This window comes from Tenrec ecaudatus, chromosome 8 (assembly GCF_050624435.1).
Source record: "Tenrec ecaudatus isolate mTenEca1 chromosome 8, mTenEca1.hap1, whole genome shotgun sequence".
NCBI classification, from domain to species: domain Eukaryota; kingdom Metazoa; phylum Chordata; class Mammalia; order Afrosoricida; family Tenrecidae; genus Tenrec; species Tenrec ecaudatus.
This window is the reverse complement of record NC_134537.1, coordinates 116232191-116250178: the sequence shown is the minus strand read 5'-3', so window position 1 is coordinate 116250178 and position 17988 is coordinate 116232191. Positions and strand designations below refer to the sequence as shown.

General features: G+C 39.4%; 1 protein-coding gene across 2 annotated transcripts in view; it reads left to right on the top strand.

Moving 5' to 3' along the window:
- MSR1 (macrophage scavenger receptor 1) overlaps positions 1–17988 on the top strand; it is a 79360-nt gene that overhangs the window by 38535 nt on the left and 22837 nt on the right. The window contains exon 9 of one of the 2 annotated variants that reach the window (XM_075556760.1): positions 1493–2771. The exons of the other annotated variant lie outside the window; for it this stretch is intronic. Within the exon in view, the coding sequence (XP_075412875.1) occupies positions 1493–1512 (20 nt within the window). The 3' untranslated portion in view covers positions 1513–2771. Of the gene's footprint in view, positions 1–1492; positions 2772–17988 lie in introns of those variants that run through there. 2 annotated transcript variants of the gene reach the window in all.

Sequence of the window (17988 nt, the reverse complement as noted above, 5' to 3'; positions counted from 1 at the left end):
ACGAGATTTCTTCAGTTTGAATTTCCATCAGTTAATTGTGTGCCTATATCAAATCTACACCAACACAATGGAAGGATTATAAAAATAATGACCGTCAAAGGTCCCTCATTTGTTTTCTCTCTAGAAGCGATTCACACATCAGCCCAGTGGCCAACATCTTTACCTCGAAGGGGTACCTTGTAGGTAGACATTTAGGATAAAAATTTCCTGTCTAAAAAGTTACTACTTTTAATCCTAATCATAGTCTTAAAAAATACACTATTCCTTTCCTGCTTTGGCACTTTGACAATTAAGATAATTTTTGGAACTACAAGCTGTTAGGGATGTGCTCAGAAGCTATGGCATATGTGTGTTTGCCCCAAGGTGAACAACAAAGGATGTTATGCACAATGTGATTCATCTCTGAGAGCTTTCCCATGATTCAGTGATGACAATGATGACTATTATTAACATATTAGGATAATGAGAATGTTAGCATGTCTTCCTTTGTCTATTCATTCTTCGGTGTGGTCACTTTTGTTTGTGGTCATTTATTGCCATTTCTCTTTATCACCTTCATTTTGTTTTGTTTATTTTAAGTTGGGCTCCTCTTGTAATTCTCTTATTTATCTTCATGTTCATCTCCCTCCATCTTTATATTTTCTTCTTTATCTTTCACCTCCTTTTCTTAGAATTTTCCTGAGTTTCTTAACATTAACGCTGTTCAAGTTTGGCAAATAAGAGAACAACTTGACAGCTGACAATTCAAACTATCTTCTGCTACCTGAGGTCATAAGTCACTTTGAACAATTTTTTCCAAATATGCTCAGAAATGTTTTTTATTAAATATATTTTGGAGTGTGTGTACATACTCTCTTTGAAAGAGCAACAAGAGATATATTTCTGTGTGTACTTGTATATAGCGTTCACCTCCCTCTAGAAAACTCTATAATGTTTGAAAAAGAGGAAGGATTCTATGTGTGGTTGGCTTTGCCCTTGGTATTATGCCAATAATATCAAGTTCGTACATATGGTTCAGTGGTTACACATTATCTCTGATTATATAGTTATATCGTAGTTTCTATAGCCATTCAATTCCTTAGGCACAGAGTTGGGTGATTTCTGTGTAGTTTGATTTGGTTTAACAAGCAATACAACATCAAATATCTTCATATATGATCTTCTGGGATTACTTTTAATAGAAAATTTGTTCAAAGAAAAATTAATAGCTCAAATACTATCTATGTTTTAAAATTAGGCAATTTAATCCAAATGACTCCAAAAGGGTTTTGCCGATATATTCCATATGATAATGAGTGAATCACTATATCTTCAATTGATTCAGATATGTGAAAATTATATATAACTATATAAATTTTAATAAAGATTAAAAATTTGCACGTTTTAATTGATTTTAAATATCTTAATGTAAAATGTAATATTTTAATATTTTGAATCATGACTTAAATATAATAAAAATAATCATTAATTTCCTCTTTTATATATGTATCAGGAGCAGTACAACTCCTCTGATCATATTAGGGCAGGACCCTTTTAAGATCAGATGGGTTGGGTAGGACACCTTCTGCTACCATCTCAATAAAAGACCCTTCATCTCTGGACAAATCATCAGCACAACTGACTTCCAAGATCCCTTTTTGACTCCACCAAGTGACCTTGGTTCCTGTGTACTTTTCGGCTCTGCATGTCATCCTCTCCTGGTCCTTGGTGATATTTGGGCCTCTGCTCCCATGTCCATCTCTTTTCTGACTCCAGTACCCCAACCCTACCACCTTCCCCCAGTACACCTGCCCCGGATGCCTTCAATGAACTGGCTGGCAGACTGCTACAACCAGTTCCAGATTATAGACCAAGAGCCCTCTTCCATTTATTCGCCTAATAATACACTGGTTTTAGGAGAAGCCTCATGGTTACTGATTGTATATGGTTTCTTTATATTTACAACATTGGGGATAGGAATTACATACAAAATGATTTATTCATTTATCAGGATATATCCATTGTGGACCTACTGGAACTAATAAGGTAAACATCATTTGCAGTCTTACAGAGCCAATCATCCATCAAAATATAAACAAGTAAACGAGTATTATACCACAGCAAAGCTATACAGGGTGAAGAATAAGACAATAGTTATTTAGAGGAGATACAGATTTAATCCCTTAGAATATTAAGAAAGTTTATTTTGACTTATTTTACCTTCATGTCTTATTCTCCAAATTATACAGTATTTTCCTCCAACCTCTAAAAATACAGATATGGGGCTTGGATAATATATTTAACAAATTGAAGCTAAAATAAATCTTTTTTCCTCCTAAATTACCTGGTCATTTCAAGCAAAATGTCTGGATTATGGAAATATATGGGGTTTTTTAATTCAAAAAATTTCTTTGTATTTTACACAGTCAATATAAAGCCTAGAACCTTGTATAGTGAAGGACGGAACAATGATGTACAAAGGAAAACAAAAACTGACAACAACACAAAGAATAGAAAAGTGCGAGATTCCTCAATACTGATTAAAAGGCTACATTTTTCATAGCTCTCCTTTCTTTGCATTTTAATATATATCCCTCAGTTCATCTCCATAAGTTCTAGTAGAATTCCCAGCAGTATGCCTATCTGTAGCTCCTTGTTTCTATTCCTTCCCTGGTACAGTGGACATCTTCACACCTACCTCACAGGGCTGTTGTGAGGATCAAGTAAGGTATTGTGTGTAAAGATGCTCTGTAAAATTATAAAGTGTTTCAAATACATCAGACACGGTTCCTAGTGTTCTCTTTGAACTAGAACTGCTCTTCCACACTGGCACATTGCAGATATTTTAAATGTACAATCCGTATAGGATTAAAAGCAACAGGAAAATGCAAGAAGCCAAATAAATGCCACGGTAAAAAAGAGAGATGCTAGGGAATAAGATAAGATTTTACATTAGATAGAGCCGTGCAAGTGTGACCAGATCGCCAATCAGCGAGTTAGTCTGAGCTGCACAGAAGAGCAAAAGTTATAAATAAAAGGAGAGACTAAAGAGTGTGTAGGCCAGGGGCCAGAAGCCGTCGGCAGAGGTCAGAACAAAATGTCAGACTAATAAAACAAGAATCTGGGCTCCGAAGGACAAAACAGGGGCCCTCAATATTGCCGATGAGAGCGCTCTAAGAAGAAATGGAACAAATTAGACTTGTCAGTGACACTCTCAGACTCTCCCAGCTGAGTATCAAAATGTGCATGAGAAAGAAAAAAAGGAGAGTGTCTCAGCTAGTCGTTTTAATAAGAGTCCTAGGTATTAGTAAACTGACAACTTTGTTTTGTTTTTTAAGGAGAAATAAAGTAATTGAAGATCTGCCATGGAGTAGATCCTCCCAACTCCTACAAAATGTGTGTGTGTGTGTGTGTGTGTGAGAGAGAGAGAGAGAGAGAGAGAGAGAGAGAGAGAGAGAGAGAGAGAGAGAGAGAGAGAGAGAGAGAGAGAGAGGTTTACCCTATAAGACTTTCGGTGTATTATTTTTGGAAGTAGCTCTTCAGGCCATTGAGCACGCTAACAGCTGTCTTTCAGATAGCTACTCATCGTGTTAAACATTTGTGCACCAAGGAAACCCGCAGAAGTATTGGTTGTCGTGAGGTGCCAGTTCGGACTTCTACAACCCAATGAACATCAGAACAGAACACTTTGTCATTCTCACAATTGTTCTTGAGTTTGAGCCACTTGTTGAATCCACTGGGTCAATCCATCTTGTTGAAGGTCTTCCTCTTTTTCATTGACCCTCTGTTTTACCAAGAATGATGTCTTTCTCCAAGGACTGGTCTTTTCTGACATGTTCAAGTACATGAGATGAGGTCTCACCATCCTTATCTCCAAGGAGCATTCTGGCTGTACTTCTTACAAAACATATCTGTTTGTTCTTTTGGCAGTCCGTGGTACTTTCAAGATTCTTCACCAGCCCCATAATTCAAATGCATGGGATTTCATTGGTCTTCCTTATTACATCGCCAACTTTGGCATGCATACTAGGTGACTGAAAATCCATAGCTTGGGTCAGGTGCACTATAGTCCTCAAAGTTAGCAGCCTTGCTTTTCAACGCTTTAAAGAGGCTTTGTGCATCATCAATGATATTTTGGACTGTTAACCAAAAAAAAAAAAAACACAAGTTCAAGACTACCAGTCACTCTGCAGGAGAAAGTCAAAGCTCTGTATAAGCTTGAAAATCCACAGGGAAGTTCTACTTTGTCCCAGAGGGTCACTATGAATCAGAACCAAATTGATAGCAGTGGGTTTAGTTTTTTTGGTTTAGGAATTACTCAGTTAAAGCAAATAACTGGAAATAATTAGAATTACTTGGCCTGGTTTTAATTTGATATGACTTCCTATCCCAGTCCCTACAATTTTTCAGCACTTGAGGATAGGCTGAACATATAGAACCTGCGATTTTGTCACCAGGCCCTATTGATTTCAGAACGACCCTTATCCCACAGATACGTCCTAGATATTCAATTAACAATTCATTTGGTATCCTAGATTGTAAATAAATGGTAAAATATGTAGAATAGTAATCTGAACGTTCCATGTTAGGGAAGGAAGGGCCTCTTTGTCTCTTGAGACAAGAAGGATGCTGAATATTCAGTTCAAAGGCACAATGACTGCCAGTTCGAATCATCTGTATACTTCATTGAAGACAAACTATGTCTGTGTTGAACTTTAATGCTGGTCAGAGCTATTTGTCTCCTGTATTGTCATCCCATCTTGAGTATTGGAGTCAAGCTAAGGAACGCCTACCATGTCACTGAACACTAAGTGTACAACTGGTCTTCAATGTTCCAGCTACCAACATCTGGTTCATTTTTCTGTCTTTCTGAACTTTGATCATGCTCAATGAGATGTGAATTTAGAGCAAATTTTTGAAAAACATATGGTCATTTGAAATAGCAAGCTTTTCTTCATTTGTTTTCTATTGAGGATTCAACTCAATCTTAAATAAGTTTTGGTTTTTTTCCAAAGCATTCAATTGATCAAAATACAGACTATTCTCCCCCAGTAACAAGATGATTATAATATTGGCCATTTAGAGAACATTTCCTGAATGCTATGGAATTTTGATATATTATTGTTTCTTCTAATCTGATAACTCACCCATTTATAGATTAGACACTGAAGCTTACTGCTGTCAGTGAGAGAGCAGACATGGGCAGCTAGGTCAGTCTGTCTTCAAGGCCCCTGTTTGTGATGAAGAATCCATGTAAAAGTCTCATAATGAACCCAAACCAAACCAAACATACTGCCATTGAGTCAATACCAAGCCATAGCAAACTTATTTTTATAAGGTTTCTGAAACTGTAAGTCCTTAAAGGAGCAGGTAGCTTCACCCTTTTCCTACTGAGTGCCTGGGGGAATTTCGAGAGCCGACCTTGTGGTTAGAAGTCCAGTGCTTACCAGGGCAGGGCAATATTGCCCCATAAGGTTTCAATAGTTGTAAATATTTTCAGGGGCAGAAAGCCCTATTGTTCTACCATATAGTTCGTAGGGGATTTGAACAAACCACTTCAAGTCTAACAACTCAATGCCTAACCCATTCTGCCACCAGGGATTCTAATATTAATATTGTTATATATACAGCACAAATCCATGGGGGACCATATGAGGGGAGAGAAAGGAAGAGGTTTGTAATGAGCAGCTTGTTTCCTTGGATAGAACTAGTCATGTGAAGACCCTAAGGAGATAAATTCTTAATGTATGCCTTCCATTAGATCAACTTCTAAATGTCATTCTCAATTAATCTTTATTTGTGTACAGTTCCACCTTCATATACTGCTATAGTTATTACTTCCAGTCTCTCCCCAAAGTACATTACTCAGAAATATATTCCTTCTGGAATGCTCACAAAGTTTCCATTATCACTAATGAAAGTTACTTATGTGTACCAGGGGGAGATACTACCTGTTAATATTCAATCTTTGTTCCAGTAACTGGCTCAGTTTTCACATTTTTCCAATATAATTTGGCTGCTTTGATGTCTCCTTTTATTTGATGTCTCTCTTCTTCATCATATCTCTGTGTTTAACACCAAAATGTACTTATCTTTTATCCCGGTAGCCTCGCTGGGAGTTAGCGCATCCTTGAGAAATGATGACTCCATAACTTAACTTGATGCCATTCATTTGTGACAGTTGTGTGGTATTTAAGGCTTGTAATTCCACAAACTGTTGCTAAAAATCCAATGTTACTCCATTTACACAATAGATATGTTCTTCAATAATGTGCCTCGCTAATATATATTTTAAATGAAATACAGCTTAAAATAAGCAAGTCATCCTATTGTCAGCAACTTCACTGTTGAATTCCAATCCCAGCTAATGTTCACAGTCTAATTCTCCCCAGAGCCAATGAGAAGGAGCCATTCTATATACCTCCAACCCGGTTTCTTTCACAGGTGAAATGTGGGATTCATTCCATGATGTGCAGGAAATGCAAATGGAGTGGAGAGACACTATATGTCCCTTATCATTATTCACGATCTCTGATGACCCTCTTCAGAGAACGGAGTCCTGGCTGTCTATTCTGTTCTGAAAATGTGCTCTTCCACACGGGAGACATCCTTTATTATTTCATATCAAAGTAGCTCCTGAGTGCAGGTTCTAAGCGTAACAGCTGCCCTCCCCTCCGTGGCATCTCTGAAGATGTACAGTCCTACAATAGGAATCTCAAGACCAACCTCCCTAGAAGCGCACAGTGAGCTTGTTAGTACTTGGGCGGATCACAGAAAATGTTTTCAGCAGTATGGCTTAAATCCAGAAGTTTTACCCACTCCTGCAGTGCCACATGGACTCTCATTCTAGTTTCTCTCAAATTCTTTTTTTTCTTCCAACAGTTTTATATACACACAGCTCAGATGTCATGCAGGAATAGTTCCACCATTCAATCCTATTAAGGGAGATTGTACAATCGGCACCACGTTTGTCTTAGGGCATTCCCCCACCCATAGTTAGATCACCTTTAAAACGAGTTGTGCAATCGCCATCAACTCTAACCCCCCCCTTCATTATTTACTCCCGAAGCCCCTGTTCCCTCCTTAGCACCCACCCCCCATCCCCCACCCCTGTTGCATCCCTATAACACGTTGCCATCTTGCTGGCTACATTTTAAACGAGAATACTTGAATCTCAGCAACCTTTCAGGTATTAGTCAGTAGAGGGAACTACTTTCTCTCCGTGCTTTGAACATGTTATCTGGAAGGAGCAGTCCCCGAAGAAGGACATCATGCCTAGCAAAACAGAGGGACATTAAAACCCCAAAGAGGATGACCTTCAGATAGATGGATTGGAAACGATGACTGCCGCAATAGACGCAAACACTGCAAAGATGATAATGGTGGTGTGTGGGGGTGGGTGGGGGGCACGGGCGTGTTGCATTCTGCTGTCCACAGAAGTGCTTCCAGCTGAAGCAAGTCCCTAAAGCCTGACAATAACAATTGGGTGGGTTATGCAGTGAGGTGAAAAGCAGCCTGCTGCCAAAAGTGCAGCTCTAAGTTTTTATTTCCTAGACATTTTAAAATGCAGGTAAGACTCTCTACTCGAATATGAATCATTGTTATGTATAGCTTCTGACTGAAAATCCACATGACTCATTTATTATCCATAACTGTTTTTATTTAAATTGTGCATCTCTTCTATTCACAAATATCCTCTGTGCTAACCTCTCTCCTGTTAGATTTGCTTTCATTTTATCCTATTAACCACCACACACCTACACCCAGAAACAATTTTCGTCCCCAAATAATAGGCAATATATTCATATGTTTCTCACAGAGAGTGGCTATCGGTTGCATTGTCTCCATTAAAATTTTATGTTGCAGTTGTAACTCTTGAACCTGTAAAATATCACTGTTTGGAGCAGATGTTTTTAAGGTGTAAATATAATAGGGTGGATTCTAAACCTTATCATTTCTGAGTGGTGTTTTATGAAAAGAGCAGAACATACAGAGGGAAAGCAAATGTCATGTGACAGTTGTCTATAAACAAAGGAATGCCAAGGGCTGTCCGCAGTCCACAACAGCCTGCAGTTCACAACAACCCTCAGTCCACAACAGTCTGCAGTCCACAACAGCCCGCAGTCCACAACAGCCTGCAGTTCACAACAACCCTCAGTTCACAACAACCCTCAGTCCACAACAGTCCGCAGTCCACAACAGCCTGCACTCCACAACAGTCCACAGTCCACAACAACCCTCAGTGAACAACAGCCCGCAGTGCACAACAGCCCGCAGTACACCACAGTCTGCAGTCCACAAGAGCCCGCAGTCCACAACAGCCCGCAGTCTACAACAGTCTACAACAGCTCACAGTCCACAACAGTCCACACTCCACAACAGCCCGCAGTCCACAACAGCCCGCAGTCTACAACAGTCTACAACAGCTCACAGTCCACAACAGTCCACACTCCACAACAGTCCACAGTCCACAACAGCCTGCAGTCTACAACAGTCCACAACAGTCCACACTCCACAACAGCCCGCAGTCCACAACAGCCCGCAGTCTACAACAGTCTACAACAGCTCACAGTCCACAACAGTCCACACTCCACAACAGTCCACAGTCCACAACAGCCCGCAGTCTACAACAGTCTACAACAGCTCACAGTCCACAACAGTCCACACTCCACAACAGTCCACAGTCCACAACAGCCTGCAGTCTACAACAGTCCACAACAGTCCACACTCCACAACAGTGCACAGTCCACAACAGCCCGCAGTCCACAACAGCCCGCAGTGCACAACAGCCCGCAGTCCACAACAGCCCGCAGTGCACAACAGCCCGCAGTCCACAACAGCCCGCAGTCCACAACAGCCCACACTCCACAACAGCCCGCAGTCCACAACAGCCCGCAGTCCACAACAGCCCGCAGTCCACAACAGTCCACAACAGCTCACAGTCCACACTCCACAACAGCCCGGACTCCACAACAGCCCGCAGTCCACAACAGTCCACAGTCCACAACAGTCCACAGTCCACAACAGTCCACAACAGCTCACAGTCCACAACAGCCCGCACTCCACAACAGCCCGCAGTCCACAACAGCCCACAGTCTACAACAGCCCGCAGTGCACAACAGCCCACAGAGACTAGAAAAGAAGCTCACAGGACACATTGACCTGACTGAGGCCTTGGTTTTGTGAGAAATTAATTCCTATTCGTAAGGCTACGCACTCAGGGCATCTATCATTCCAGTGTCACTAACTGGTAGTGAAGTGAACAAATTACTATTAATGTACTTAGCCTTCAAAACACACAAGCACATTGCAGTCCTAGCTGTTCCCAGTCACAGCAAACTTTTGGACAGAGTAGCACTTCCCTAGACGGTTTCCCATCGACAACTAGGACTGACCACTCCCTTTGAGACATCGAATAGGTACTTTATATATACTTCTCGAATATCTTTAATAAAAATAATTTAAGACTTTATGGTAGGAATTTCTGTTTGAAAATGATCCTATTTGGAAAAGAGAAGATTTTGAAGCTAAGCAATCACCGCACAACAGGCGTGGCTACTTAGTTCCCGTTTATGTTCTCAGGTACCATAGAGTTGGCTCCCACTTACAGGGACTCTGTTTACAATAAAACAAAACACTGTCCATCTTGCAAGTGTTGCTATGTTTCAGTCCAAGTCCATTGCTGCAGCCACTGGGTCGATCTTTTCCGTTGATCTTTTTGCTCTATCAAGCATGATGTGCGTCTTCAGGGACTAATCCCCCTAAAGGAGCAACGAGAGGAAGTCTTCTTATTTCTGGGAACATTCTTCTAATATATTCAGAATTGTTTGCTAATATCATAATTCAAAGGCATCAAATCTTCTTGGTTTTTTCATATTCATTGTCTAACTTTTGCATGTATATGAGAACTTAAAAGAAAAGATAGTAATCTCCAGTTTATATCCACCGACATATACAATTTATCTTTTTAATTGAAAATTACCAGAGACACAAAATATTAATTACAAACCACAAAAAGGCAGTTCTTAGCCTATTATAGTGGTAGGTGTAGGTATGGTTAAGTGAAATTGGTTAAAGATGACTATCTGTCCATGTCTTTATGGCTCCTACCGAATGACTTGGTGGGACTGTGAAATTAGGTTATGTAAAATACTGACAAAGGGGCTTGGTCAGTTTTGCTATTCCTGTCTGTATAAGAAAACCATTTCAGAAGCAAAATTAGGAAATCCTGAGATCACCAAGAAAGAAGAACTATCGGGGGAACCTACGAGAAATGCTTTGCTGAATTGACAGAAACCTCCGAAGCACCAGAGTCAGCAGCAGCAAGACCTGAGGCCGAGCCGTGATTGGGTTTCCTGAGCACAGAAGACAAGGGCCAAGGGATCATGAGGCTGAAAGGCTAAGGACTATCCCAGGACACATGGATGTTAGCATGAGTGACAAGAGCCACTGCTGTGGACAAGAGGACTGCATCCATACCTATTTTCTCATTCTGATTTGTGGTAGCTTTTTAACTTCCTTAATAAATCCCCATGATCATAAGCACTGTGTCTGAGTTCTGTGTGGCCATTACAGTGGATTGCAGAGTCCAGCAGAGAAAGAGAGTGCTTGGACGGCACATTTGCTGGCAGAACAGGGTAAAGGAAGATGGGAGGTAAGGAAAATGTCTGACTTCTGCCTTGTGAATTGGCCTTGAGCTGATGAGGAGTTGGATCCTCCAGCTTCCTAGGAAGAAAGAGAAGGCGTCCCTCCCCATACGCCATTATCTCAGTGGGTATCCACGTAGATATATCCTAAACCATCACCTCTGGGAGGGAATCTCTGAAACGAGTGGCTAGTGAAGTATTCTTCTTAACACAGTAGTTTCATTGTCCATATTTACATTCCCACATCCTAGCTGATGTTTTAATTGAAAACGCTGACAGCAAATACAGAAAATATTTTATTCTGCATTTTGACAAAATTATTTGTTCTTATATGTTAACTTACAGAATATCCTTGAGACTTATTACAGCTTATTTTGAAGAAATAGATTCTGATCATTATTTCAGTTGTTCAGCAGTTGGTTCAGTTCTGGGTCAAATTTGGCATTAGAATAATTTCCAATGCCATCAAAATATTCCATACTCAAGTTGATATTCCCCTATCTTCAAGTCTTGGGGGTCAGATTGATCTTTATTGTTGAAATAAGATTATTTGAGATCAATTTGTTGTTCTAAGGCAGTCTGCGTGCCCACTCTTCTATAATTTAATGAAAACACAGAGGAATTTTCATCTCCAACATATCCTCACTCAAATATCTTCAGTCTTTTGACATATTTTGCTGCTGCCTTCTCTCCACAACACTAGGCTCTGGCAACGGTGACGCTATCTTTTCCTTTCCTTTGAGGAAGTCCTGCTTCCACTTGGAGACGGAGGGAAGCTTTACTGAAGATTTAGGAAGTACAGGATCGTCAAGGCAGAGGAGTGGACAACTTTAGAATCGATCATTACACGTAACTGTTTTGAAATTACTCCGCGCCCGCACTAAATTTTCATCACTGATATTCTCAACTGCTCACCATGTCTTCACCGAAAGATGCTCCTCCTGTTTCCTCTTTATTATCCCTGCCCGGGGTGAACACTGCCCATCCTTCACTTTCAGAGTCAGTCAACATGTGTGACGTGATTTTCCAGACAAAGTAAACACTATGGCGCCAAACAGCTCATATCTGAATTACCACAGTGACATCTATCTGAAATTTGAAAAATCAGTTTTATTTCAAAGAGTAATTTTTCCATGATCTGAAGACATCCCAGGCAGACTACAAACTGATATTTTTGAGTCTGTTTCTGTTAATTCCTTCCTATATCAAGAACTCAAATATAATAGCTATCATTACAATAAACTTAATAACATCTTATTACCATAAATGGAACTTCCCCCAAATGACCTTGAGATAACCAATACAATAATAATTGATTCAAATATTTACCCGAAAAATCATCTTTTTACTTTTAGCTCTCTATTTCCTTTATACAGCAATCAAAACATACAAAGAAGACCCTAACATTCATATCGCTCCTGATTTGTTTTTTCCAATTAAACTTTTCTCTGTTTGTTAGAGTTGACAGTAGTAATATCCTTTTTCTTTCATTTAAATTAATATTTCTATATAGTGCTTTTGCAGTTGATTTAAGAAACGTGTATGCCTCTATTAAAATTGCTGTTAATGAACATAATTATTTTCTTCTTTAAATAAATTGTATTTCAGCCATAAAGAAAAGAAAAACAGGACAATATAATAGCAACTGTATAGTCAAATATACTGCTGGCTTTTAGAGTTGTACACATTTAAACATGTTGACTACAGGTCAATTTTTTAGAAATAAAATGTTATATTTAATTGAAGTTCTATTATTTTCTACTTTATTCCTTTTGGTTTAACCTGGGGTTCTAGTTTCCATTCACTAAGATTTTCATATATTATTACATATTTTTACATGTAAACAAAATGTGGTATTAATTTGTGTTATGTTAGCATTGAGTTATTGATTTCAAATGCTGATCTGCTGGTTAGCCAATGGGTCATCAGAGCCCTGCGACCAGGGCTCCGTAGGTGGCGCTATACAAGTACTCCATTTGCTCATTCCTTGAGTTTCCCAAGTTCAATGCTTTGTGTGTCAGAGATCATGTACATCATTAAAGATGTTACTGACTCTCTAGCCAAAAATGTAGTTTAGCTGAATTAACCTTATCTTTTTAAGTAATATAATTAAAGAACATAGGTTCAAAATCTTAGATTTCTATTCCACATGCAACATTATTGTAAAGATATGTTGGTACTGATTTATAGTCTTATTATATAGCAAATAATTTTGGGTGGGTGGATTGTAATTTAAAAATTCCAAACCCACTACTATGGAGGCAACTCCTGCTCACAGTGACCCTGGCTGCCTCTGCAGGTTTCCGAGAGGGTGACTGTTTGCAGAGCAGAAAGCCTCGTCTTTCTCCTGAGGAGTGACTGGTCCTTCCAACAGACATTGCATCACACCCCACCCCCAAACGGCAACAACAGCAGAACCTACTGCTGTCAACTGATTGTGACTCATAGCAATGCTTTATTTCCAATAGTATAAATCTTTGCAGCACAAAACAATTTTATCTTTTTTCTAGAAAGCAGCTGGTGGGTTTGAATTGCCAATGTTGTGGCTAGCAGCCCAAGTGGGCTGCCACATCTTTGACCCACAAAATTCCCACTATTGTTGTTTGATGCTCTTGTGTTGGTTCCAGTGCCTCGTGGCCCTGTGTACAAGAGAACTAAATCCTTCCTGGACCTGCGCTCAGCTCACAACTGTTGTGTTGGAGCCAATTGTCAAAGCCACCCAGCCACTGTGTTGATTCTTCTCCTTGAGTCTTCCGCATTTTTGTTTCCTTTATAATTTACCAGGCATGATATCCTTTTCCAGGGACTGGTCTCTCATGGAAACATGTCCAAAGAACGTGGAACAGTGTCTCTCCATCCTTGTTGGAAAGACTCACTCTATGGATGCTCCGACCACACAGCTGTGTTTGCGCTTTTGAATGCCCATGCTGCTTTCAGTACCTTTCACCAGCACGACCATTCAAATATGATGCTGCAGCTTCATTTTTCTTTATAAAACATGTCACTTATAAGGTAAATGAAAACACTTTGCTTGGGTCAGGCGCACCTGAATCCTCAAAGTGACACGTTTGCTCTTCCACAATTGAAAGAATTTTAGCTCAGGAGCTTTACTCAATGCTTCATTTGCTTCCGTGAGTATTACTGAGGATCAAAGATGACAAAATCCTTGACAACATTAAATATTTCTTCAGTTAGCGTGATGTTACCTATTGCTTCAGTGGTGAGGATTTGGGTCTTCTTTACGCTGAGTTGTAATCCGTACTCAAGGCTGAAATCCTTGATCTTCAGCAAGTGCTTCTTGTCTCCCTCGCTTTTAGCACACAAGGTTGTGTCATCTGCATTTCCTTGTTCTGTTCCCATTACCTTTGGTCCAAGACAAGTTGTGCCAATGAAGTGTTCTGGGATTCCCATTCTTCTTTAGGCTATCTATGGGTTGTAATTATGCACACAATCAGGGTCTTGGCATCGTCAATATAAACACAAGTAAATATATTTCTGGTATTGTCTGCTTTTAGCCAAGATCCATCTGTGACAATAGCAATCAGATCCCTTTTTTCACACACTCTTCTGAATCCAGCCTGAACCTCTGGCAGGCTGCCTGCCAATAAACTTCCACAACTTTTGTTGCGTGATCTTCAGCAACATTTACTGGCATGTGATGATATCAAAGATGTTGTTCGATAATTTGAGCAATCCATTGGGTCACCTTTCTTTGAATGGTTACAAATACGGATCTCTTCCAGTCAGTTGGTTAAGAGATCATCTTCCAAATTTCCTAGCACAAAAGAGTACTTATTTCCAGCGCTTCATCAGCTGGTTGAAACATTTCAACTGGTTATCCCATCAATTCCAGGAGTCTTATTTTTGCCTGATGCTTTCAATGCAGCTTGTACTTCTTCCTTCAACAGCATTGGCTCTTGCTCATTTGCTACCTCCTGAAGTGGTGGAATATTGACCAGTTCTTTTTGGTAGAGTGACTGTGTTCTTCCAGCTTCCTTTGACGCTTCCTGCATAATTCAATATTTGGCCCATAGAATTTTTCAATATTGCAACTCGAGGGTTGAATTTTTTCTAGAGTTCTTGCAATTGAAGCTATGTTGAGTGCGCTCTTCTTCCTTCTTGGTTTTCACTCTACATGTTTGCACATTACACTGTAATATTAGCTTTGTCTTTTCCAGCTGCCCTTTAAGAGTCTAGTCAGTTCTATACTTCATCCTTTCTTCCACTTACTTCAGTAGTTGTATGATTGAGAGCAACTTTTAGAGTCCCCCTTAAGGTTCACTTTAATCTCTCTCTTCCTGTCTTTACAATGATCTTTTGCTTTCCTCATGAGTGATGTTTTTGATGGCTCCCAAAGTTCATTACACCTTTGTTATTAGTGTTCAAGGTAGCAAGTCTGTTCTTGAGATGTTCTTAAAATTCAGGTAGGAGAGGCTTAAGGTTGTATTTCTGTCCTGTGGACTTCCACAGTTTTGTTCAGCTTCATCCTGAACATATGTTTAAGTACTTGATGGTCCATTTCACAATCAGTCCCTGGCCTGCTTTTAGCTGCTAATATTGTACTTCTCCATCATGTCTTCTGACAGAAGTAGTCAACTTGATTTCTGTGTATTTCATCTTGAGGAGGCCATGTGTACAGTTGCCTTCAGTGTTATTTAAATTCACATTTGCTATGATGGTCTTCAAAAAACCTGTCCTGTGTTCTCCAGCTTCATTTCTGCCACACAAACGATATTTTCCAAGTGCTACTCCTTCTTCTTAGTTTCCAACTTCTGCATGCCAATACTTATCAATGCATCTTGATTGCATTGATCACTTTCAAACTGAAGATCTTGATAGACTTCTTCACTTTCTTTATCACTAGTTTTTGTGGTTTGTGCATAAATTTGAATAATATTTTGGTTGATTGGCGTCCCTTGAAGGAGCGTAGATATAATTTTATTATAGACAGCAAGACAGATCTTGAAATGTTCTTGTTTTAATATCATTTTATAGGGGGCTTGTACCCCCAATTGGGGGCTCATGAGGGAGGGGGGAACAGGGAAGGAGGGGAAAAAAGAGGACTTGATGCCAAGGGCGTAAGTGGAGAGTAAATGCTTTGAAAATGATTAGGGCAAAGAATGTACAGATGTGCTTTATACAATTGATGTATGTATATGTATGAATTGTGATAAGAGTTGTTTGAGTCCCTAAAAAAATGTTTTAAAAAAAAGCAAAACAAAAATGACCATCCAAAATAGTCATTTACTATATTGCATTTGGAATAATTTTCTTGGGCTCTGTTACAAATCTTTCTCTTCTTTTGTAAATTAGCAATTTCTTATGTACTTTGCCTTTGGGGTCTGTGGTTATATAAAAATGAATGAGTTATTTTTAATAAATGCTTTGTGTATATTTTTTATTTTATACACTGCTCAACAAGTGTAGATATAGAATATGTGTATGTCTGCCTTCAGAGCTAGGAGAGAAATGTAAGAGCAGTGTGGTCTTTAGAAAGTTAGACTCCGTGAAGTGAGCAGAGATCTTTCAGAAGACTCAACCTGAATGAATGTATTTTAACATACAGCTATAAAGAGTTGTTAACCAGACCCTGGTTAGCCCCGGAGAGGCAAAATCTCATTGCTAGTCTCATTGTAAATTAATACATTAATTAAATGAATAATTCACTGATTTTGATTTGGTTTCTCATGCAGATTGTCCATGGGGGGAAATAGCCTTGTCAAGTGGATAAAAATATTCTCATTTTTGAAGCAATTACATTGCTCATTGTAAATTGAATTGACTTTTAGTTTCATAATTATTTTTTAAAGTCTTCCATTTTATTGGGGGCTCTTACAGCTCTGATAACAATCCATATATCAATTGTATCAAACACATTTGTACATATGTTGCCATCATCATTTTGAAAACATTTTCGTTCTGCTTGAGTCCTTAGTAGGTGCTCCTCTTTTTTCCCCTCCCTCCCTACCTCCCACCCTTGTGAACCCCTAATAAATTATAAATTATTATTTTTATATATTAAACTGTCCACTGTCTCCCTTAACCCACATTTCTGTTGTCCATCCCTCTGGTTGTAGAAGAAGGTGGTTTATATGTAGATCAGTCAATCATTGTAGTCGGTTTCCCCCTTCTCTCCCCCTACCCTCATGGTATCACTATTCCCATTACGGTTTCTGATATATTTATCTGTCCTGAATTCTGTGTGTCAACTGCTCTTATCTTTACCAGTGTACATGCACTGCTCTAGCCGGATTTGTAAGGTAGAACTGGAGTCAAGATAGTGGGTGTGGGGTGGGGCTGGAAGCATTAAAGAACTAGAGGAAGCATTAAATAACTCGTTGTGTGTTCAGTCAGTGCTATGTTGCACCATGGCTGACTCATTGCTTCCTTGTGACCTTTTCTAAGGACTGGTCTCTCATGACAACATGTGCAAAGCATGTATGTAAGATACACTCTTGCCATCCTTGCCTCAAAGAAGCACTTTAACCATACTTCTTCCAAGACATCATTTTGCCTTTAGAAGTCTGTGGTACTTTCACAAATTGTCTCCAGCACCACACTTCAAATGCATAGATTCTTCTTTGCTCTCCTTTATTCAATGTCCAACATTCACATGTATATGAAGCAATTGAAATTACCATGCTTTGGGTCAGGCTCACCTTAGTCCTTAAAGAAGCATCCTTGCCTTTCAATACTCTAAAGAGGTCTTGTGCAGCAGATTCACTTAATGCAACTTATCTTTTGAGCATTGATTGTGGAAACAACTGAAGAAGACAAATCCTTGATGATTTCAAGCGTTTGTCCATTTATCCTGATGTTACCTGTTGGTCCAGTTGTGAGGATTGTGGTCTTCTTTACACTGAGTCGTAATCCATAATGAAGACTGTAATCCATGATCTTTACTAAAAAGTGCTTCATCAAGTATTTCTCACTTCCAGCAAAGTTGTTTCATTTGCCTATCACAGTTTGTTAATAAACTCCCCCCAATCTTGAGGCCATACTCTTCTTCATTTAAGCCAGTCTCTGCTGATTTTTATAGCCTACAGATTGAATAAGAATGGTGATAGGCTACAATCAATTCCACACCTTTCCCAATTTAAACTATGCAGTATTTCTTTGTTCTGTTCCCACAACTGCCCCTTAATGGATGTACAAGTTCCACAGGAGCACAATGAAGTGTCCTGGAATTCCTATTCTGATCAAGGTTATCCATAGTTTGTTATGATCCACACAGTTGAATATCTTGGAGAAGTTAAAAAAAATGTAAAGAGATTTCTAGTATTCTCTACTTTCAGCTAAGGGCCCTCGAACATCAGCTTATCTGCATCCTCTTCTTGAGTCTAGCCTGAACCTGTTGAAGTTC